The sequence below is a fragment of the Zingiber officinale genome, chromosome 10B, assembly GCF_018446385.1.
Source record: "Zingiber officinale cultivar Zhangliang chromosome 10B, Zo_v1.1, whole genome shotgun sequence".
Lineage (NCBI taxonomy): Eukaryota > Viridiplantae > Streptophyta > Magnoliopsida > Zingiberales > Zingiberaceae > Zingiber > Zingiber officinale.
Window position 1 is genome coordinate 17,113,724 of NC_056005.1, and position 25,444 is coordinate 17,139,167.

At 39.2% G+C, this 25,444-nt stretch overlaps 1 protein-coding gene across 1 annotated transcript; it reads left to right on the forward strand.

The window, feature by feature from the left end:
* Window positions 1–16,246: 16,246 nt before the first annotated feature.
* Window positions 16,247–16,973, forward strand: LOC122028979 (two-component response regulator ORR41-like). Its single transcript, XM_042587948.1, has 4 exons — window positions 16,247–16,315; window positions 16,378–16,524; window positions 16,594–16,713; window positions 16,824–16,973. Exons 1-4 carry the CDS (start codon window positions 16,247–16,249, stop codon window positions 16,875–16,877), a joined length of 390 nt encoding a protein of 129 aa, XP_042443882.1. The 3' UTR covers window positions 16,878–16,973.
* The last annotated feature ends 8,471 nt before the right edge of the window (window positions 16,974–25,444 follow it).

The following is a 25,444-nucleotide window of genomic DNA, read 5'->3' on the forward strand; positions in this document are numbered from 1 at the left end:
GACCTCATCTTCCCTAAGGGCCCTTAATTTCTCTATTTCATCTTTTAGCAGTTTAGTTTCTGTTTTTGATTTTTTAAGGGAAGTAGACAAATGTGCAATTGTTTTATAACACTTTTCTAAATGGGGAGAGGTTACCTCTTCATCATCCGAAGATGATGAAGTCGCGGCTGAAGAGCTTGAGTCCTCACTCTCGGACTCCTCTCTTGCCATGAGGGCTAACTGCCGTGTACTCTTCTCCCTCTTCTCTTCCTCAGATGAACTTGAAGAAGACTCATCCCATGTAGCTTTTAGAGCCTTCTTCTTCTTGACTCTTTCCTCCTTCTTTTTGGCTCGTTCCTCCTTCCTTTTTAATTTCGGACACTCGCTCCGATAGTGTCCCTTTTTGCTGCACTCATAACATGTAACATTAGTTTTGTCAATATTTTGTTCACTAGGTTTACCTTTCCCTTTGTATCTTGTGCTCCTTCTCATGATTCTTCTCACGAAGTTGGCCATCTCGCTTGATGATGATTCACCTTCATCATCGGACTCGGAGGAGGATGAAGATGAAACAATTTCTTTCTCCTTCTTCTTTTCTTTCTTTCTTCTTCCCTCCTTGCTCTTTTCTTCTGCAACCAAAGCAATACCTTTCTCTTTTTGCCCTTTGTTAGCAAGTTCATGTAATTCCATTTCACAAAAAAATTCATCTAACTTAACAATGGAAAGATCCTTGGATACCTTGTAGGTATCCACCATAGATGACCACAAGGCATTCCTAGGAAAAGCTTTTAGAGCATACCTTACGAGGTCACGGTTTTCTACTCGTTCATCCACCGAATGGAGACCATTGATGATCTCCTTGAACCTTCCATGTATCTCACTTACAGTTTCATTTTCCTTCATGACAAGGTTCTGTAGTTGGTTTAGGAACAAATCCCTCTTGGCGATCCGAGAGTCTCGAGTCCCTTCTTGGAGCTCGATGAGCTTGTTCCATAGATCCTTCGCACTTGTGAAAGGACCAACCTTGACAAGTTGATCCTTGGCTATCCCGCATTGCAAGGTGACAACCGCCTTGGCATCGGCTTGTCCCTTGCGAGTTTGCTCGGTTGACCATCTCGATGAGTCAAGTTCCTTACCTTCTTCGTCCTTTGGAGGTGAGAATCCCTCCTTGACGGAGAACCACATGGAGATATCGGTCTTGAGGTAATACTCCATGCGGCTTTTCCAGTATTGAAAATCTGCTCCATCGAAATAGGGTGGACGGTTGGTGCTGAGTCCCTCCTTCATGGCCATTGTTTAGCTCTTTGGGTTGTTAAGCCGAAATGAAGAGCACCAGGCTCTGATACTACTTGTTGGGATCTTAGATGGCTAGAGGGGGGGTGAATAGCTCCTTTAAAAACTTAAACGAAAACTTCTACACAGATAATCGTTAGCACAGCGGAATTAGACAACTAAAGGAGAGAAAAACATAAGCACACTAACACTAGGATTTACGAGGTTCGGGGATAACTTGCCCCTACTCCTCGGCGTGTCCGTAAGGTGGACGACTCCTTGATCTTCGGTAGATCACACCCCGGATATATTCCGGCTAAAAATCCTCCTTCTCGGTGGAGTAACCTCTCCACAAAGATCACAAGAGTAGATTTGAAAGTGAAGCACAATTACTTACAGAGTGTGGCTAAAGGATTGAACAGTTTAACTTACAACCACGAAGCAGAAAAACAACTACAGGAGGAATCAGCCAAGAGCTCAACGAAAACGCACAGCCTCTTGCTTGAACGACAGAGAGAGTTTTTCCAGAGTGTTTTTCATCCTCTCCTCTTCCTCCTTCTTATTTCTCTGCTTTCTTCACTGCGTTTGCCTGCATCGAATCACTGCAAACCAGTAGCGTATCACTGTCGCCAAACCAGGCGTCGCCAATCACGCTTCTTCCTCATCTGAACTCACACCAATACCATCCTTGGTCTTCACTGGTGTCTCTGAGCTCGAACCAATAAGGAAGAGTCAAGCTGATCGCAGCCAGTGAACCAACTGAACAAGCCAGTGAACGTTGACGCTTCTTTTGCACAATTTGCAGCGATAACCAGTAGAAAAACCATTTTGTTTTATTCCTTTGATAGTCATTGATTTGAATTCAAACATCACCATGGTACCTGCAGCCTGTAACTCAAAAAGCTCACTGGCGGATGTTAGATCGATGCATCGAAACGAGTCGAAATCTCGGAAGTAGCGGAGACGGCGACATCGCGTGGATCGGTCGTGAGACCGATCCATAGGTTCTGGACCGATCGGAGATCGGTCCGGAAGATCTGATCGATGCGTGGACCGATCGAGACTATGTGGATCGGTCCACGACCGCTCCACCCTTTCTCGCCGTTTCGATCACTTCTTTTGATCGTGCAGACCGATCGATAACCCACATAATGCTTCGTGAGTTACCGATCGGTCCACGCATCGATCGCTAACCCACGTACTACGTAGGTTACCGATCGGTCCACGCATCGATCGATAACCCAATGTACGTTACCGATCGGTCCACGCATCGATCGCTAACCCACGTATACTTACCGATCGGTCCACGCATCGATCGCTAACCCACGTATACAGGTTACTGATCGGTCCACAGACCGATCAGTTAACCCACAGAATGTTTCTGTGAGGTTACTGATCGGTCCACAGACCGATCAGTTAACCCACAGAATGTTTCTGTGTGGATCCTGATCGGTCACTAGACCGATCAGATAGCCCACAGAAATTCTGTGTGGTTACTGATCGGTCACCCGACCGATCAGTGATCTTGGAGTATCACTGGATCGGTCTGCAGACTGATCCAGACGACCAAGGTATCACTGGATCGGTCTGTAGACCGATCCAATGCTACCGAGTGAGTTTTGCAGCTTTCCAGCCCGAAACCCTGAGGTTTTCCTGGTCCCGAGACCGAGCTACCGAGCCCTCTCTGACCTAGTCCGGAGAACGAGCTACCGAGCCCTCTCCGACCTCATCCGGTCCAGAGAACGAGCTACCGAGCCCTCTCCGACCTCATCCGGTCCAGAGAACGAGCTACCGAGCCCTCTCTGACCATTCCGTGCCAAGTCACCATACTTGGACTTTTCCCGTGCCAAGCTCCCTGCTTGGACTTTTTACCAGCCATCTGGATTTCCCTTGCCTGGCTTCACTCACCAGGACTTTCCCTCCCAACTGATCAACCTCGATCAGTAGTCATTCTGAGTTAAATTAATATCTGATACAAACTTAAATCAGTGTCAACATCAAAACAACAGCCAGGTCAACTGTATCAACAAAAGGAACATGGTAGGATATTAATTTTGAAAATTATTTGAAAATACTTTTGGAAAACCTTAGTGAAGGCTATCTTTTGATAGTAATTATCATTGAATAGTTAGACACAAACTTGAAGAAAATACTAAAGTTTTTACAAGTTTTCAAGTTTATGTCAATCTTTGAAAATATGATGTATTTTCATATAAAACTATTTTCCATGATAAAGTATACCCTAAATAATGTCTACACAAATTTTCATGATTTTTGAAATTTTGTAGAATTTTCTAGGGGTTTCTGAAATTGGCTAAAATTTAATTTCAGCTCTCCAATCGATCAACGGATCGATTGAGAAGGTAATTCTCGCGAGCAGAAGCTCGCTGGATCGATCGGTCGATCGATCCAGACTGGCTGAATCGATCAGTGGATCGATTCAAGCAGGTTCAATCGATTGGAACCCAACTCCAATCGATCGAAGATGCTGATTTTGGCTGGGAAAGCTTATTTTCAGCATTTTGAACCTGTTTTAGTCTAGGTAATCATTCCAAACCCCTAAAAATATATTTGTATACATAAAAAGGGTGTTTTCATGTTGAAAACAAGGATGGATTGGTTGAGTAAGACTAAATTGAAGTTTAGGTTGAGGTTTGGTTTCAATATTGAACTTTTGAACCTCAAAACTTCTAAATTTGGGTTTCCTAAAGGTTTAGGGATTCCAAGTCATTGTTGGTGCAATGACAGAAGGTACGACCATGTCTTTAGGGGGAGGTACTCTTTAAAGACATGAAAACTATTTTTTATGAACCTTGGAAGGTGGTCAACCTTTCTTTTAAGAACATGCTCATGGTTGAGCGTTTGAACTTTAATGGGGAGTGGATATCCTCACTGTTCAAGTGGTTCAAGTTGGTATATGCTCATCGATGAGCATTCGATACAAATGAAGGGTATGGGACCTTCATTTGGGTTATTGGACCTTGTTAATGCTCAAGGGCGAGCATTGATGATAATGAAGGGTATGAGATCTTCATTATCGTGTTGATCACAACGAGTGAAGTTGTGAACAATGATGAGCAACTCTTCAAGAGAAGCATCTCAAAGGGGAGAGTTTTCAACAAGTGAATTTGTTGATGTGTGTCAATAGGGGGAGAATGTAGGATTTAAGTTAGGTCTTCATTATCTAAGAGGGAGTTTGCCTTCTGAGAGGGAGAATGTAGGTTTTAACTTACGCCTTCATTACCTAATGGCATGAATGAAGTTGAGGCTATGGGAATTAGCCTAACTTAAATGAGGTATTGTCAAACATCAAAAAGGAGAGATTGTTGGTGCAATATCCCACAGGTCAAGGTTGACCAAGCTTGAGTCTTGGTTTGGGTTTCGATGTTTGACAATACAAGACTTCGATGATATGGACAAGTGCAGGTGCAGTTGTTCATTTGGGAAGATTGTTTGGTGCAATTCCCCTCTGATCAGGATCTGATCAGGTTGGTTGAAGAAGAAGTCAAGTAGGTCAAGGTTGACCAGATACATGAGTATGAAAATCCTGGTGAGTGAAGCCAAGTGAAAGACCTAGTGAGTGAAGCTAGGCAAATGGAAAGTCCTAGTGAGTGAAGCTAGGCAGTATGAAAATCCTGGTGAGTGAAGCCATGTAAAAGACCTAGTGAGTGAAGCTAGACAGATGGAAAGTCCTAGTGAGTGAAGCTAGGCAGTATGAAAATCCTGGTGAGTGAAGCTAGGCAGTATGAAAATCCTGGTGAGTGAAGCTAGGCAGTATGAAAATCCTGGTAAGTGAAGCCAGGTGAAAGACCTAGTGAGTAAAGCTAGGCAGATGGAAAGTCCTAGTGAGTGAAGCTAGGCAGTATGAAAATCCTGGTGAGTGAAGCCAGGTGAAAGACCTAGTGAGTGAAGCTAGGCAAATGGAAAGTCCTAGTGAGTGAAGCTAGGCAGTTGGAAGTCCTGGTGAGTGAAGCCAGGCAGATGAGAAGTCCTGGTGAGTGAAGTCAGGCACGGGGAAAATCTAGGTGGGTCAAGGTTGACCAGACATCTAGTGAAAGTCCAAGTAGGTTAAGGGATTGACCGGATACTTGGCACGAGGAAAAAAGTCCAAGTGGGTCAAAGGGATTGACCAGACACTTGGTGAGGGAGTCCTAGTAGGTCAAGGGTGACCAGATGCTAGGCATGATGTACCAACAGGTCAAGGTTGACCGGATGTTGGTTTGAGGGGCTTAGGACTTGGTTTTGGGCAAAAACTAACAGCTGGATCAATCAGCCGATCAATTGGCTGGAGCCCAATCGATCGGCTGATCAATTGGGGAGGCCCCGCGAGAAGCCTTCGTCCCAATCGATTAGTGGATCGATTGGGAGGCAGTCGCGAGCGCACAGAAGCCTGCTGGATCGATCAACCGATCGATCCAAAGGCCCCAATCGATCAGTGGATCGATTGGGAAGCTGCGATTTGTCGCGATAAGCCTTGGATCGATCCGTTGATCGATCCAGGCATTTCCTGAGAGCACAGAGGCGCTCTGTATCGATCAGTGGATCCATCCAAAGCCTCTCCGATCGATTGGGAGCAATCCAATCGATCGGGATCCGACCGTTGGCGTCGTATTTAGCTACAGGCGTTCGATTCCCTCAGTATCGCTTCACCTATTCGTCTCAAATTCTCGACAGCAACTCCACAGCTCTCTCTAAGCTCCAGATCGCCAGTTCTTGAAGGTTCTTGGAGGTTCTTCCAAGTCAAGAGGCGGATCAAAAGCAAGAAGAAGAAAGCTAGAGTTAGGGTTTCTTGTATTCATTGTAAGATTTGCTTATACTTTTGTTCCCTTTCCTTTCTTTCTGTATTGAGAGTCTTGTAGGACTTCTCCGCCTTCGATAGTTACCGAAAAGGAGTGTTTATTAGTGGAGGTGTGTGTGTGTGCGTGGATCCTTGGACTAGTCACCTCTTGTGAGATGGATACCAAGTAAAATCCATTTGTTAGCGTTGTTGTAGTTGTTTCTTGTATTTCCGCTGCACATCTTTGAAGAACCAAGCAACGCCGACCACGAGCAAACGACGAGCTATTCATCCCCCCCCCCCTTAGCTACGTTTTCGGTCCCAACAAAAAGTACCTAACTTGAGCGTCGGAGGGTCTGCTCCGGACACTTTTTCCCTGATTCTTGATCTCTAACGTTCTGTGTGCTTGTCTCAGTGTGTGCAGAGTGCTAGTACCGCTGGCTCAGGCTCAATAGTCCTTTAAGGCCACGTGGGAGTCTATCCGCCGAAGCCCGCACGACTGCAGCATCACAGTCTCTTCTCCGTCAACACCAGTGATATCTCATCCGACCTTCATCTGACTAAGATTACGGACAAAATCAAGATATATATATATATATCTTCATGAAAATCTTTCCACTCAATATACCTTTATTACGGGGTATATATATATATATATATATATATATATACCCCGTAATAATGCGCGCATTATTCAGGTTCTCTCATCAGCTAACCTATACCACACTGGAGAAAGTGTACTGATAATTTTATATTATCTAAACTTATTTAATAAGATAATTGATTCAAAATAAGTCTAAAAAAATAATTGTTTAAATTTAGTTTGATACAATTTCTTTTGATAAGCTTCAATTTGATTTGGCATGAACTTTATTTATTTAAATATTATCAAGCTCTCAAATTTAAATGTCTAATTGTTTTATATTTTAAAATTTATTTGATTGATTTATGAATTTAATATTAAAGAGTTTTTTATTTATTTTTTTTTTGATATAAACTTTATTGATGAATATAATTTATAAATTTTATTGATGAATTTTTTTTAATCAATTCAATGAGTAAATTTATTCATTTAATTTAGTAAATTATTCAATCTTATTTATTTAATTAATTTTATATATATTAAATAAATATAAATAATTTTTTTTTATCAAGCATTAACCTTACACTTTAATTCATTTACAAGTAACCTATTCCTCTCTCCCACTTATTAGTTCATCCCTAAACCCTGAGTTGAGTCTAAAATGAACTAAGATATTAAAATAATTATTTAATTTTGACTTAATTTCTTTTTTATGAGTTTGTGCTTGGTTCAATCTTATTAGCTTGAGCTTCATTCGTTAAGATATTATTGAACTTTAAATTCAAATTTATTTGATTGTTTGAAAATTTTATGATTTACTTATTTGATTAGTTATTAAGTTTGATAATATAAATTTATTTATTTAAATTAATTAATTTTTTATATTGATAAAAACATTTATTAATAAACATAGTTCACAAATCTTATTTATGAATATTATTCATGAATTTTATTAGTAAATAGTTTACAATTTCTATTTATAAATAATAATAAATTAAACACGTATGTATTCAAACTTATTTATTTAATTTAATGAGTTATTCAAGTTTTTCATTTAATTGACTATTTTATGTGTACTGAACGAATATAAATAAATTCTTATCAAGTTAAATACCAAATTTGCTCATGAATGTAAGGTTGTAAACAAGTCAAGTCGAACTAAATTTTGTAGTGTTCAAACTTATTTTATAAGATATTCGAACTAAGCCAAGTCGAATCTAAAATGAATCAAGTCATCATTGAAACGATTGACTTAGTTTGGCTTAATTTCTTTTGTATGAGTTTGAGCTTCATTTATATAAGTGTTAACTATTTAATAATTTAAGATTGTTTGATTATTTAAAATTTTTATATTTTAAATTTGTTTGATTTATTAGTGAGTTTGATGAGATAAATTTATTTATTAATTTTGAAGATCTTTTTATTTATTTAATATATTATAAAAATTGTATTGATAAATATATGTTAAGAATATTTTTACTAATATTAATAAATTGAACACCTATATGTTTAAAATTATTTATTTAGTTTAATTAATTATTTAAATTACGTCAAACTTGCTCGTTCGATTGATTTATAGCAACGTTTGATTCATTGTCGGCGACTCTATTCCTGTCTGCTTATCATTCCTTGAAGTCTAATCTTTGTTTTGTCTCTCTCCCACATGCGAGGCCACTGCCACATTTGTTGCGAGCTTATCCGTTGCTGCGCTAGCTCTCGCTATTTCAGGATTCTCATAGCGGTCCACTTCCAAAATTTGCAATCTTTATCCTTGGGAAATTTGCTCTTGTGGTGTTTTTATATTTCCGGGGCCCATCGGAATGGGAAAGTATATCTTTCCTTATCTGCTTCTGCACAAGGCACAAGCATCCATGAACCATAAGTTGGCTTATTCGCAGCCAAGTCCACTTCTACCCAAATTGGTCGATTTCTTCCATGATCTGCGTGGTACTCATTTGAATAGCAATTTTGCTTCCTTCTCCGTTTTGGTTTCCATTAATTTCTATGTTGGTAATTTTTTTTTGACAGTATGAAAATCGAAATTAAATAAAAATAAAATAATATGGTAATTATAATCACTCATAATGACCTTCCGAAGTCGTAACTGAAGACGTCGGCGGTCGAAATGGGCAGCCATTAATTTCTATGTCGCAGCACAATCACGGGGAAATTGAAAAGTGCTCCAAAATTCACAAACCAAATCCCAACCACTGGGTGTTCTCCTCTGCTCGCTGATCACCTCGCAAAGCTCTCTGATCACCTCCGCTGCACTCCTCTGCTCAGATTGCCTTGGACGCCATCATATATAGCAAGCAAGATATCGGTTACCAACCGATGCCTTGATGACTACTTTCAATGGAGGAAGATGAAGGTGAATGGGCACCCCTTCATCTTACCGACGTTGCAACTGATGCAACGTTTAACATCTCCCACTCGTCCAAGTCAATTTATATGGTCACATAGACCATGTCAGTCACATAGACTACAAGGTGATTATGTCACAAAGACCAGAGCGAAATTTAGTGACAAAGACCAAATAAGTTACGAAGACTTTATGAGGATCAAGTCACGAAGACCAGAGCAAAATTTAGTCACAAAGACCAAATAAGAACATTCATTCCATACATAAGGGAAAATGGTTCGTGCGACAGCAAGCACAGTGAACATTCAATTGCTAAGAAAATTGTCACACCTTACTTAAATGCTCCATAGAACGAATCAGAGACATATGTCCATAAAATGAATCAGGGACATAAATGACTTGCCTTTACCCCAGATTAAATCATTTACATCATTATGAACATCTCTAATCCCTCATATTGACCCTATGTCAAGAGCATGTTCAATATCTCCAATCAAACAAATTATTCACAATTACATTTTATGTACTGAACTAAAAATGTAACCGGTACCAGTGAATAAATGTCACAGATGTAAATCAATCTTAATCTTCCTTTTTAGCTAGAATCTATTCATTCTAATCAGTCACTTTCCTAGTTATGCTCCATAGACCGAATCATCCATAGCCAATAGGAAATATGCTAAAGTAGCAGACACGGATCAAAACTTCAAATAGATAGCTAAATAGTCACTTAGGGTAAGATTGAGATTAACTTATAATCTCAAGAGTCTCATATAGTAGAGAAGCAGAGATCCATTCTCCTACTACCCTTCTTGTCACCATAGCACATGTGGTATAAATCACATGCTACGATGTTATTGTCTTTACTAAAAAGAGCGCATGTTTTTCCCAAATTTAACATCGTACAGATTTCGATCTAGACATTCCCAATGTTTAATCCTGAATTCAACATATGAATTCTAATCTGGCCTCAAGCAGATTCAGTAAATGGTGGGTATATTTACTCCAATCATTACACAAATGATCTCATCTTGACACAAATATCAAGGCGACCTTAACTTATGGGTATGTCTCTATTCACATCTACATAAGTTGTCCCATAAACAACGGTCTTACCTCTATTCGTACTTAACAAATAGAGATGATTGTCCATGTGAGTGGACCAATCTCAATTTGCCAACATGCTTATCGAGACTTTTATTCGAATGTAACAAAGACATATACATTGAATAGATCATGGCATTTTTCATTTATCAAAATGTTTTTACAATTAGTTATATTCTTTGAAGTCCCAAAGACTTCACATGTCCATGAAATGACTCTTTTGTCAATGACTTAGTAAAAAGATCAGCAAACATACTCCGTGAAGGGATGTACTCAAGAATTATCTTTTTCTTGTCAACAATATCCCTTACAAAATTATACTTAATTTCTATATGCTTGCCTTTGCTATGATATTTGGGATCCATGGAAAAAGCTATCACAGTTTGACTGTCACAATACACAGTAACAAGACTCCCACTATCCTCAGCAATCTTCAGATGCTTCAGAAACCTTCTTAGCCAGACAGCCTCTTGCACAGCCACTATATAAGCCACATACTCAGCTTCCATTATTGACAAGGCTACACAAGTCTGCTTCTTGCTATTCCATGAGATGACGCCACCATTCAGCAAAAACACATAGCCGGATGTGGATTTTCTGTCATCAAGGTCGTCTGCCTAATCTGCATCTGAGTAGCCACTTAGGCTCATATATGATCCTTGGAACCAGAGGCAATAATCAGCCGTTCCTTTAAGATATCTGAATATCCTCTTCACCGCTTTCCAGTGTCTCGATCCTGGGTTTGACTGGAAACGACTAACTAAGCCAACAGCATAGCTTATATCGGGACGGGTACACAACATAGTGTGAATCAAACCACCAATGGAACTGGCATATGGTTTCTTCTTCATTTCGGCTATTTCCTCAGGAGTCTTGAGATACATACGTTTGCTCAAGACAGTACCTTTCGCTATAGGCGTCTGTTCAACGTTGCAATCTGACATATTGAAGTGTTGCGGCATCTTAGTGATATAAGCTTCTTGAAACAAACCCAAAAGCCTCTTTGATCGGTCTCTAACGATCTTCACTCCTAAGATGTACTCTGCTTCTCCCATATCTATTATGTCAAATTATGATGAAAGCCAACTTTTGACTTCTATCACACACTTTATTTCACTTCCAACTATTAGCATATCATCAACATATAATGATAAAATGACAAACTTTCTTTTTTCCTTTCTTAGGTAAACACAATGATCCTTATTGACCATTTCGAAACTATAAGATAATATTACTTCATTAAATCTTATGTTCCATTGTCTTGACGCTTGCTTTAGCCCATATATAGACTTCCGAAGTCTACATACTCTTTTCTCTTGGCCTTCAGCAACATAACCTTCTGGTTGTACTATATAGATTTCTTTGTCAAGATTACCATTAAGGAAAGTCATTTTTACATCCATCTGATGTAATTCCATGTCATATTATGCTACTATAGCTAGGATGACACGTATTGACACAAACTTCACAACTGGGGAGAATGTCTCTTCAAAGTCAATACCCTCTACCATGTTTTCTTTTAAATTAAACTTGAATCGCCTGCGAAACTTAACACGTTTGATCCTAAGTTTAATTTATTTGTTCTTTTAGGTTTAGACTTGGATCTCCTGCGGAACTTAACACGTTCGATCCAAATCACCTAGGTTATTAATTCCATTAAATATTAATTTCCAAAATTGGCTTCCAGGACTACATGGCGAGGCACATGACCTTCTTGGATATGGGAACAACCACCACCGCCTAGACAAAGCCTTTTAAGGAAAACTAATATTTAATTTCCTTAAATAACTTTAGGTCAACCAAAAGGAACAATCAAATCACAAGGAAAAGAAAAATAAAAGAACACAACATCGAAGACTAATTCGAAATACTAGAATCACATACCTCTTGTATTTGGTATTTTTACATGAAGATAAAACTAACATGATGCGAAAAATAATATTAGTTATACCTTACTTAGTAGATAATGACCTCTTGATCTTCTACTGTATTCCTCTTCTAATATCGGACGTTGTGTGGGCAACGATCTTCCAAGACGAGGACCACCAAGACACCTTCTTCTTCCTTCCTTCAAGTTTCGGCCAAGCATATATTCTAAAGGATGAAGAACTTTTTTCACCAACCAAGCTCCAAGGGACGCAAGCTTTCTCTCCTTCTTCCTCAAGCTAGATCCGGCCACCTCCTCCAAGCTCCAAGAGATAAAGGATTTCGGCCACACAAGAGGAAGAGAGAAAAGGAGAAGGGCCGGCCACACCAAGGAAGAAAAGAGAATAGATTCGTTCGTTATGAAGGCACCTCTACCCCCTCTTTTATAATCCTTGGTCTTGGCAAATAAGGAAATTTAAATAAAAACTTTCCTTAATTCTTTTGCCATGAAAAGGAAAATTTATTTAATTAAAAATAATTTTCTCTTCTCCAATTTATTTGGCCGGTCACTCTTCTCCCCAAAACAAGGAAAGCTTTAATTAATTAAAACATCCTAATTTGTCTCCAGAAATTTATAAAAAATTTCTCCAATAATTTTCATCCCTTCATGATTGGTTAATAAAAAGGAAATTTTATAAATTAAAATCTTTCTTTTTAACATATGGATAAAAGAAAATTATCTGTAAAAAATAAAATATCTTTTAATCTACAAATAAGGAAAGATATTAAATCTTTTCTTAATCTTTTGTAGAAACTTATAAAAGAGAATATTTAATTTTTTAAACTCTCTTTTAAATCATGAACATGGTTAAAAAGAGAAGTTTTTTTAAAATTTAAAATCCACCTTTTAATCAACAAATAAGGAAAGATTTCAAATTTTAAACTCTCTTTTAAACATGTGGATGATTTACAAATAAAGAAAGTTTTTACCAAAAATTAAAACCATCCTTTTAATCTATAAATAAGGAAAGAGATTAATCTCTTCTCTTAATCTTTTGTAGAAAGCTATAAAAGGAAATTTTTAATTTTTAAACTCTCTTTTTAAAACCTTGATATCCACATAAGAAATAATTTTAATAAAAAATCCTTTTTAATATTCTAGTGGTCGGCCACCTAAGCTTGGGACCCAAGCTTTGGCCGGCCACCAACTTGGCTCATCCACTTGGTCTTGGTCGGCCCTAGCTTGGGTTCCATGCTAGCTTGGCCGGCCCCATTGGATGGGTAAGAAGGTGGGTATGTGGTGGGTATAAATCTCTATATACAAAAGGCTACGATAGGGACCGAGAGGAGGAATTGGTTTTGGTCTCCCGATGAAATTAAGCATCCCGTGTTCGCCCCGAACACACAACTTAATTTCATCAATCCACTAAAGAACTATTATTGAACTACCGCACCAATCCCAAATTACATTTTGGACTCCTTATTATGAGTGTGTTAGTCTCCCTGTGTTTAAGATGTCGAATGTCCACTAATTAAGTAAGTTACTGACAACTCATTTAATTAATATCTTAGTCCAAGAGTAGTACCACTCAACCTTATCGTCATGTCGGACTAAGTCCACCTGCAGGGTTTAACATGACAATCCTTATGAGCTCCTCTTGGGGATATTCTCAACCTAGATCACTAGGACACAGTTTCCTTCTATAATCAACAACACACACTATAAGTGATATCATTTCCCAACTTATCGGTCTTATTGATTTATCGAACTAAATCTCACCGATTGATAAATTAAAGAAATAAATACCAAATATATGTGCTTGTTATTATATTAGGATTAAGAGCACACACTTTCATAATAACTGAGGTCTTTGTTCCTTTATAAAGTCAGTATAAAAGAAACAACCTCTAATGGTCCTACTCAATACACTCTAAGTGTACTAGTGTAATTATATAGTTAAGATAAACTAATACCTAATTACATTACGACCTTCCAATGGTTTGTTCCTTTTCATCTTGGTCGTGAGCTACTGTTTATAATTTATAAGGTACTGATAACATGATCCTCTGTGTGTGACACCACACACCATGTTATCTACAATATAAATTAATTGAACAACTACATTTATCATAAATGTAGATATTTGACCAATGTGATTCTTATTTCTAGATAAATGTTTATACCAAAAGCTAGGCTTTTAGTATACATCTTAACAATCTCCCACTTATACTAAAAGACTAAGTTGTCATATCTGCTGCCATACATCTGATTCTCAACCCTTCAACATGTTCATCAAAAGCTCTTGCCTTAACGACCTTAGTGAAAAGATCTATAGGTCATCATCTGATGCAATCTAGGCAGCAACAACTTCTCCTTGTTTATACGATTTCTCGTATTGGGTGGTACTTGCACTCTATTGTGTTTACTTGCCTTATAGACTCATGGTTTCTTCGAGTTTGCTACTGCACCACTATTATTACAATAAATTGTAATAATCTTTGGACAAACCAGAAATCATATCTAAGTCTATCTTGAGGTTATTGAATCATTCATCTTTTATGACTACCTCAGAGGTTTGTCATATACTCAGCTTCTATGGTGGAGTCCAGAAAAACACCTATGCTTATCACTCTTCCATAGTTATGACTTTACCTCCTAAAGTAAACACAAAATCCCGAAGTTGACTTACTATTGTCCCTATCCGACTGGAGGTCAAAATCTGTGCAACCCACAGGGACCAAATTAATTGCCTTGTAAGATAGCATATAATCTCTAGTGTCTCTAAGGTACTTCAATGTATGTTTTACTGCAGTCCAATGTCCTTGTCCAGGGTTACTTTGATATCTGCTAACTATGCCCTTGGCAAAACAAATTTCTGATCTCGTGCATAGCATACATTAGGTTTCCGACAGCCGAAGCATAAAGATGGTGTAAAAGCCATTAGGTATAAAAAGATAAAAGAATGGCTACCGGTGAAAAAGGTTTCGTTTTTCAACAAGCCTTGCTTTGAAAGTTTCTACTTTCCTGTCTATCCCTCTTTTCCTATTATAGACCTTTTTATACCCAATGGCTTTTACACCATCTGGTGGTTCTACAAGCTTCCAGATTTTATTAGAATACATATATTCTAATTCTGTTATTCATTACTCTTTGTCAAGATGCTGCATTTTTATATTGGAGTGCTTCATCATATGTTCGAGATCAGGCTCATGTTCATTTGGGATCAAGTCCAAAAGACTCTCCCAAAACATGAATCTTTTAGGTTGTTTGATAATCCTCCTACAACGGCAGTTCTTTATGCTTCGGCTGTCAGAAACCTAATGTATGCTATGCACGAGATCAGAAATCTGTTTTGCCAAGGACATAGTTAGCAGATATCAAAGTAACCCTGGACAAGGACATTGGACTGTAGTAAAACATATATTGAAGTACCTTAGAGACACTAGAAATTATATGCTAACTTACAAGACAGTTAATTTGATCCCTCCGACAGCAAACCTAATGCAAGCTCTTGTATTCCAGTCGGAAGTTAGCTGTTAATTAGCTTTTCTTTTTCTTCAAATCGATCGCCACATAAACTTCCCTCTATTAACTGATTAATTTCGATGGTCTTGTTATTGCTATTGCGTGTCCAACCATTAAATATAGAATATGTTAAATTCAATTAGTATTTGTTTTAATAGATCTGGAGTCGATTCTCAATATTACCTTTTTAATTCGTTGATAAAAAATTAATCCGACACTTATTTATTTATTATTAATAAAAAATTAAATAGTAAATTTAAGTATATCAAAATCAATATAAAAAATCGCCTCAGTTTTATCCCCATCCCTCGAGCCCTCACCACAGCCGTTGAGCACAACGGCTGACGTCAGACTATCACGACGGGACCCAACGTAACGGACGCCGTTTTTTTTCAGATTGGCGGCGTGACCACTTGTCAATCAGGTGACACGCTCACGCTTGCTAAATTTGGAAATGACACTCTTGCTTTATCAGTTCACTGCACGATGTATTATTCTACTCTGCCGGGCTCCACAAGACTATGACGGCGACAAGCAACGGCAGCAGCTAGGCACGGAGTAGTCACCTGCGGAGGCTGCTCCTACACCTGCACCTGCAAGTGCATTGATACAGAAAGAGGAGGATGCTCACCGGGTTGCCATATCCGGCCACTATCACAGCGCACGCTACCGCGGGGTCGACATCGGGGCAGCAACGGACCCGGCCACGCCCACCAACAACATAATACAAGTAGCCACGTTTAATCCGCCCTACGCATGTTCTGCTCTTCTATTCGCATGGCGAACTCGGCGGTTTCTTCCCGCGGCAGAAGAGCGCTCGTCGTCGAGGACAATGCCATCATCCGGGTGAGTACTCGATAAATCGTTCCCGTTCTTCAAAGGACTTGTTCGATCGGTGGTGGCTGCAGGTGGTGGTACGTAAGCTGATGAAGGAGCAAGGGATAGCATTGGAGGAGGCGGAGAACGGGAAGGCGGCGGTGGAATCGGTCAAGGAAGGCAAGTCCTACGACCTCATCCTCATGGACAGGGAAATGTCCGTCATGGATGGCCATGAGGTATACCATGCATGCATCTGTTCTATTCTCCTCCTTTCTACTCTTTTTGATCACTAGATCTGGTTACAGGCCACAAAGCAGCTACGACTACTGGGAGTGAAAACTCCCATCGTGGCTCTCTCGGCGGACAGCCAGCAGTGCGATAGGGACTTGTTTCTTAGAGCCGGCGCCGACGAATTCGTTGAGAAGGTACATATATGATGGATCATGCATATGTCATGGTCATTTGATTGAGTAGTTAATTATATTAATTAAAGAGGGAATATTTTAGCTGCCGTTCTCTTGGTTTGCAATTGCAGCCCCTGACAAAGGATAAATTGGCTGGGATCCTTTCCAAGTATGGTCTTCAATGAGTACATGCTCGCATGCTACACCTTGCTTCTCTGCTTTCATGACTGATGTTTTCACCCCTCAAGTTTCTTTTAGATCATCCTCAAGTTTCTCCTTATTAGATCTTATAGCAGCAAAGGTGATATAACCCTCATCTTGATCTCGGGGCTCTCTAGGGCTATCCCATGGGAAGGAAGATAAATCACCAACACAGTGATGCTTTTCCTGCAGGGGCTTATAGTGTATATGTTATGTAATGTCCCTTTTTTTGGAAGTCGAAACTTTGAAATGTTTCTTGCGTACGTCATAATTGATAATATAGACAGTCAACAATTAGCAGTGTCGGATGCACAGACACGTGGCAGACCAAAAATAAAAACTTCGGAGCTAAATGTAGCCGTATATAAGAAAATATGGCTTCTTCTTAAATGCAGCAAGACAATTGAATAAATGCAATTCCAAAGTTGGAAATGTACAACTGCTCAAGCAAGAGTCTGGTGTAAGGAGAGGAAGAACTTTAACCGCCACTCTACTTTCTCACGGGAAACGTGAACCTCTTGCCTATTATTTTACCTATTTGCGGTTTATTATCCTTCCTTGCCACTTTTCTGTCGATTGCAGCTAAAGGTATCGCAGTTTCGTCGGGGAGTTAATCATTTCGGATATAGTTACCAACATACTTTGCAGGGTTTGGCAAGAAGAAATCCTGGGAGACATGGAGAAGAAAACATGAATCTACCATATTATCTAGACCTTTCAGGTTAAATAGTTCATATTAATTTAAGTCACTTTATTAGACTAAACACCTGCTGATATAAAGTTTGCAATTTCATTATATATATTTATAGTTACATAATATAATTATATGATTTAAAAATAGTTTGTATCTAAATAATGTTCCCAACACTAACTTCTCATAAGACACCCATATGCATGCATCGCTGATTTAAATTACATACCAAAATTTCAGGATATTTTCGGGTAAGTTTTAAGGCTTTCCTATTATTTTTTAAAAATGTTTGGATCCATTTATAACATTACTATGAAACGTGGTTTCCACGGTCCATCGCTTTCAGATTAGGTTCGTCATAGAATTTAGTTTGAGATCCTTCTTCTAGCAATTAAAAAAAATAAAGAGTTGATTTCTTTTTTAAATAAATATTTTAAAGAATTTGCAAGTGTGATGGACAAGTGATCAGCGATAACGAATAAAGCATAATATATATTTGTTAATGACTGATATGCTATTCAGATTTTTCAGAATTTTAATTGAATAATCAGGCTTAAAACTCAGAATTTTTAGACTCTGTTCGTTCCGGATGGTTATAGCTGATTTTTTTTTATTATAAAATTCCTTATTCTAACATTACATCACTACAACAAATTTACTTTTTATAACGTCCTATTATTCTATCCACGGCCAGCATCCCACGCTACACAATTATAAACCGTCGAAAGTCACGAGACATCATTAACGCATACAATGCACTACAGTGAACATAATTTACAGTGCGCTATGTGCCCTATATATGATTACAATCATTCACTACATGTGGTGTGCACTGTTGTTAGCAACATTCATAGTACAGAGGGAGTACATAGTGTGTATTGTAGTCAGAATATAATATTAACCATATATAATTATCAGCACCATATAATTATAATAACACGTACAAATATCACATATAATTATCATACCATATACAAATACCACATATAATTATAATATCATATACATATAATTATAAAATCACAATGCAAACAATTATAATATCAGATGCAACCTTCTTGAACACCACATGAGGAAAATAATAATTCACTTGAGAGAAAACAATCCAGAAATAAGAAATTCAACATGATTTTTTTCTACTTTAAAATAGTAGAATTTAAATCAGTCCACAAAACTATAAACTTAAGCAAAATTATAAATTTACATAATCAAATAATTGTATTTCCTATAATAATAATCAAGATTTATCACACTAGATGGGATAACTATATGAATCCTTATATGTCATTAAGTTTTATCACTTACTGTATCATCATCTATACTTAATAAATATTATCTTATTTTATTGTTCTTAACTAAGTCTTTTTTTGTCTTCCTCTTCCTAATTTAATATGTGTGTTATCATAATTTTATATCGTCTAATTGAAGTATTTATTGGACATCTAGGTACATGCCCGTACCATCTTAAATGTGCCTCTTAGAATTTTTTCTCAATAGATGCAATTCCAACTTTCTCTCTAATGCTCTTATTTCTTATTCTATCTATCCTAATATGTTCACACATCTACTTTAACATTCTTTATCTCTGTAACTCGCATTTTCTGTTTATATGCTCGATTCATAACCCAACATTCAACTTCATACAATATAGCAAGTCTAACTGTGATTTTATAAAACTTTCCTTTAAATTTTAGAGATACTTTACGGTCACATGAAGCACCCAATGCTCTTTTCCATTTCAATCATCTGTTGGTGCAGTGGGCCGACAAGAGGGGAGGGGTAAATTGTCTGAAATAGAAAAAAAATATCCTCTTCATTCTTTCAACTCTAAAAATGCAACAACAATAAAATAGCAGAACTCAAGAAAACTCAGCAATTGACTTAGTTACAACCTGGGTGGTTGTTAATCCAAGGCAGTTGAACAGCTTACTAAGAATCTCCTTCTTTGAAGGCAGAGAAGCCTTTTACACACTGAAAGCTCTAAGAGTTGCTAGGAAATTAGTACAAGAGTTAATGATTAATTCCCTAGTTCCGGGGCCCCTTTTATAGGGCCTGGAAATTCTAATTTCGGCTTGAGGGTGCCTCCCATAAGTATGGAGGGCGCCTCTAGCGTGGCATTTGGATAAAATTTTATCTAAATGCGAAAAAACCATTTTGACTGGGTTGAGGGCGCCCTCAACGCCATGGAGGGTGCCCTTAATGCTGCAGCGTATAAATAGCTCTAGTTTCTTTTCAGTAATTATTTTTTTCTTCCGAAGCTCCGATCGCTTGGGTGATTGAGGCCAACCGAAATAGGGCTCACCCGAACCTAATTTTCGGCTTTCTCCTCGAGCAGGCTTCCGCTCCGACTTCTCATCCCTCGAACGTTGTGTACGTTCTTCTCGTCCACCGGTGTACTCTTCCACAACTCTTTCGTCCCTCGGACGCACCAAGCCCGTCGGCTCCCTTCCCGTGTCGTCCTTCTCGCCAACTGCATCTTCCACTCAACTTCCTGCATTCCTAAACTCCTGCATATATAGACACAGGGAAAATAAAACATGACCCAACCTAACTTGATTGATCACATCAAAACAACTACGAGATCCAACAATCTCCCCCTTTTTGATGTGCATCAACCCAAGTTAAAGTTAAGGTAAAACAAACAAGTAATAATTTATAGAATTACCATACTAATAATTTAAGCATAAAAATTGCAATGAAAGAAATTACAACATTTAAATTAAAAATTTTCTAAGCTAAACAAAATATTCTCCGAAGTTATAATAATTTTCTCCCCCTAAACTTGTACCTATTTCTCCCCTTTTGATCACATCAAAAAATAATCAATGTAATTTTTTTTAAACATTCTGAATAAAAATTTTCAAGTTACAAATTTTTAAATTTTCAAGTTAAACAAGATTTGAAATAATTTCCAGGTTAGAAATTTTCAAAAAGAATTTGAAACGTTTAAATAGTTGACGAGAATTTAAAATCATTATCTTAATTGCTTATCAGTCTGTCATTTAAACATTTAATTCGATAATTGGCTTCCAGGCTGTGACGAGTCACTAGGCCTTCTTGGTTATTGGATCATCAACCACTTCTAAACAAAGCCTTTTAAGGAATTTAAATATTTAACTCTTTCTGAAAGCCTTAATAAAAACATGTTTTAATCTAAACAAGATTTTGAAACCCAATATAGGTTCCTTTCTATTGGGTTAATAAAAAATTTAAGAGGTATATATTCTTTGAAATTTTTTCTAAGTTGACCTTGATGATGTCTAATATACCAATTTAATTTACCATAAATTCTAATTTTTGATTTTTGAAAGTTTTACAAGCATGCATAGTCATTTTTCAATTTTTATTTTTAATTTTCTAATTTTAGATTATCATACAATTGCAGAGGACATGTTTTTGCTAGAGCTGTCAGACGGGCCAACCCGTGGCGAGGCGGGTCGGCACGTGCCAGGCTAACCATTTGGCGGGACGGGGCGGGCCAACCCACCAACTTGGCGGGTTGGGAAATTTCCAACCCAACTCATTTTAAGGCGGGTTTGGCGGGCCAACCCGCGGGTCCATCAAATTTTTTTAAAAAAATTAAAAAACATTTCATATCTTCAACATTTTACTTCAAAAAAATTTTCTACAATTAAATATATACATAAACATGTATTTTAAATATAAATGAACACAAATGAGTACTTATGTTGGATGAAAAGTACTATTTTTATTTCAAAATTAGAACAAAGAAAAATAATAAATTGGCCTAAAACTTAGTTTACATGTATTTTTTCAAGCCGTGGGTCAACCCAAGCCCGAGCGGGCCGACGCGCGCGGGTCGCGGGCCTAGGCGGGTCGGCCCACGGCGGACTTGGGTTGATAAAATTCCAACCCAACCTGCTTAAATTATTTGGCGGGGCGGGCCAACCCGACGGGCCTAACCCAAATTGACGGCTCTAGTTTTTGCTAAATTCAATTTTAATTCAGCATTTCCCTTTTCTAATTTAACTAGATCTTTAGCAAGAATTTTAATAAATTTAAAAGATTGTTTGGGAGATAGAACACGTACCTCACTTACCTCAATTTCTGATGCTCCCACTTCATCGCTACCTTTTTCTTTTGATGATCCTCCTCCTTCATCTATGCTTATTTCTGAGTAGGTCTCATCTTCATCTTGGTGGATTGTTGTTAGAGTAAGTCCGACGTAGGCTTCGACTTCAGATTCGGAGGACGATAATTCATCTCATGTGACCTTCAAACTCTTGCATTTAGAGGATGTCGATCTTTGAGAATTTTCTTTCTCCTTGTCCCTTTTCTTTAATTTTGGGTAGTCATCCTTGATGTGCCCTTCCTCGTTACAGTTGTAACATCAGACCTTCCTTTTGTTTCGATAATCCCTCTTTGTCTGCGATTTAAACTTATTAGACCGAACAAATTTATTGAGTTTTCTTACCAGAAGAGCTTCTTCGTTTTCATCAACTGATTTGTCGGAGTCTAAATCGTTGATTCTTGTCTTCAAAGTAACATTCTGACTCGATCCTTTTCTTTGTCCTGTGCATCGAGATTCGTGTAATTTGAAAATAGAAAAAAGACTTTCTAAAGTACTCACCTCAAAATCCTTGGATATATAGTAGGAATCTACTATAGTTGTCCATTCAGATGTTCTTGGGAACACATTTAACGCATACCTTTGTGCGTCCCGATTCGTTACTATTTCTCCGAGGTTTGTTAGTCCAGTGATCAGCTTCTTGATTCTTCTGTGTAGTCGTGCTACTGACTCTCCTTCTTGCAACCGGAGGTTCGTCAGTTGATTCTGAAGTACGTCCTGTCTCACAAGCTTTGTTTCGGAAGTCCCTTCATGTAACTCCAAGAACTTTTCCCAAAGCTCCTTCGCGGAGTTGTAATTTCTGATCTGATTTACTTCCTGAGGCGGCAGCACACAAGTAGGTGGAACTCGACTTGTCCGTTCGCTACAAAGTCTATTTGCTCCTTCTTGGTCCAGTGATACTCTTCTTTTTCTTCTCCTTGGGGATTTTTGGGAGCTACAAAATCATATTTAATTATTAATAATATTTCAAAATCGATTTTGAAAAATACCTCCATTCGTTTTTTTCCACGACACAAAATATCCCTCGAATTTAGGTGGAAAGATTGTCAATCCAACCATCATCTTAATCTTGTTGCTTCAGACGACGGTTAGTCCTTCTGAGGCGATTGGGCTCTGATACTACTTGTTGGTGCAGCGGACCAGCAAGAGGGGAGGGGTGAATTACCTAAAATAGAAAAAAATACCCTGTTCGTTCTTTCAACTCTAAAAATGTAACAACAATAAAATAGAATAACTAAAGAAGACTTAGTAGTTGACTTGGTTATAATCTGGGTGGTTGTTAATCCAAGGCGGTTCAACAGCTCACTAAGAATCTCCTTCTTTGAAGGCGAAGAAGTCTTTTACACACTGAAAGCTCTAAGAGTTGCTAGGAAGTTAGTACTGTTAGGATCGACGGTCGCGGCTAGAGAGGGGGGGTGTGAATAGCCGCCCCAAATTCTTCGCGTTTCTTCCTACGATTAGGGTTAGCGCAGCGGAAATGAAACCGTAGAAACGAAAAGGAAGAAGACAAACCTCAAACTCGATGGATGTAACGAGGTTCGGAGGTGATACTCCTACTCCTCGGCGTGTCCGTAAGGTGGACAAGTCATATCAATCCGTCGGTGGATGAGTCCCCGGAGAACCGGCTAATAAATACTCCTTGTGGGTGGAGAAACCTCGCCACAATAGCTTGCAACAGCAATATGGAAATACAAAGAAGAGCAAGAACAAAATACACAATGAATGTACAAATACTCGCTTGCCTTCTCGTCGACTGAAGTCCCTGATGAAGCACCAACTTCACGGACGAATGCCAACAAGCAACTCAGTCGAAGAAGCTCACACGAAGCTTCGGAGCTTAGCAAAGCTCAAGAGCACAGCTTTCAGAAGAACAGCAGCTCAGTTCAGAGGAGGAAGAAGAAGGAAGAAGTCTCCCCCATCTGTAGAAGCCCTCAGCCTCTTTTATACCTACATCCACCTGCGAAGAAGAAGCCAGAAGACAGCAGAAGACAGAAGACCGTTGTGAGCCAACGGATAGTTCTGGACCGATCAGTAGCTCGATCGGTGGAGCCTGATCGGTCCCGGGACCGATCAGGGATCGGGTCCCGGACCGATCCCACCTCTGTAAGAGAGGTGGCGCGTTCGATCGATCGTGGAGACCGATCAGACTCCTGCTGATCGGTCCCCGGTGATCGGTTCACTCACGTAAAGTTGTCTCAACTCCTCCGATCGGTCTCCGCACCGATCGGATGACTTGAGAACCCTTCATTTGTTATCCGATCGGTCACCGCACCAATCGATACTCAGATATCGGATCGGTCACGGACGATCCGTGTTTAAGCTCGACCTAAACCCTAAATGGTCCTGAGAACGAGCTACCGAGCCCCCTCTTGACCTAGTCCGGAGAACGAGCTACTGAGCCCTCTCCGACTTCGTCCGGTCCAGAGAACGAGCTACCGAGCCCTCTCTGACCACAGTCCGGAGAACGAGCTACCGAGCCCTCTCCGACTTTCTGTGCCAAGTCTCCAACTTGGTCTTCTCCGTGCCAAGTCTCCATACTTGGACTTTTCCCGTGCCAAGCTCCCTGCTTGGACTTTTCACCAGATGTCTAGTCAACCTTGACCCATCTGGATTTCCCTTGCCTGGCTTCACTCACTAGGACTTCCAAACTGCCTAGCTTCACTCACTAGGTCTTTCCCCTGCCTGGCTTCACTCACCAGGTCTTTCTCCAACTGCCTGGCTTCACTCACCAGGACTTTCACTTTCACCTAGCTTCACTCACTAGGATTTTCACCTGGCTTCACTCACCAGGATTTCCCAATTGTCTGGCTTCACTCACCAGGACTTTCCGAACTGCCTAACATCCCAGTTAGGACTTCCCAGTCAAGTATCCGGTCAACCTTGACCTACTTGACTCTTCTTCATCCAACCTGATCAGACCCTAATCAGTATCTCTCCGCATGGACAACTGCACCTGCATTGTCCATGTCTACATGTCTTTCTGTATTGTCAAACATCGAAACCATGACCAAGGTTTACGGTTGGTCAACTAGGTCAACCTTTACCTACTGGAAATTGCACCAACAAGTACAAGAGTTGATGATTAATTCCTTAGCTCCAGGGCCCTTTTTATAAGGCATGGAAACTCTATTTTCGGCTTGAGGGTGCCTCCCATAAGCATGGAAGGCGCTTCCCATAAGCATGGAAGGCGCCTCCAGCGTGGCATTTGGATAAATTTTATCCAAATGTGAAATGATCACTTTGACAGAGTTGAGGGCGCCCTCAACGCCATGGAGGGTGCCCTCAACGCCATGGAGGGCGCCCTCAATGCTGCAACGTATAAATAGCTCCAGCTTCTTTTCACTCTTCTTCTTCCAAAGCTCCGATCGCTTGGGAGATTGCGGCCAATCAAAATAGAGCTCATCCGAATCCAATTTTCGACCTTCTCCTCGAGCAGGCTTCCGCTCAGGCTTCTCGTCCCTCGAACGTTGCATACATTCTTCTCGTCCACTAGTGTACTCTTCTGCAGCTCTTTCGTCCCTCGGACGCACCGAGCTCGTCGGCTCCCTTCCCGTGCCGTCCTTCTCGCCAACTGCATCTTCCGCTCGACTTCCTACGTTCCTAAGCTCCTGCACACTTAGACACAGGAATTAAAACAAAATAGGATCCAACCTAACTTGGTTGATCACATCAAAATAACCACGGGGTCCAACAACATCATGTTTCTATTTTATGTAAGACATCTCTCTCAACCTCTCAATCGTTTTACAAAAATGATTCTAAATACTTAA

Coding starts and splice junctions, on each gene's coding strand:
- LOC122028979 (XM_042587948.1), top strand. CDS start 16,247: ATGGCGAACTCGGCGGTTTCTTCCCGCGGCAGAAGAGCGCTCGTCGTC. Junction 16,316..16,377: donor AGGACAATGCCATCATCCGG/GTGAGTACTCGA, acceptor TGGTGGCTGCAG/GTGGTGGTACGTAAGCTGAT. Junction 16,525..16,593: donor CCGTCATGGATGGCCATGAG/GTATACCATGCA, acceptor ATCTGGTTACAG/GCCACAAAGCAGCTACGACT.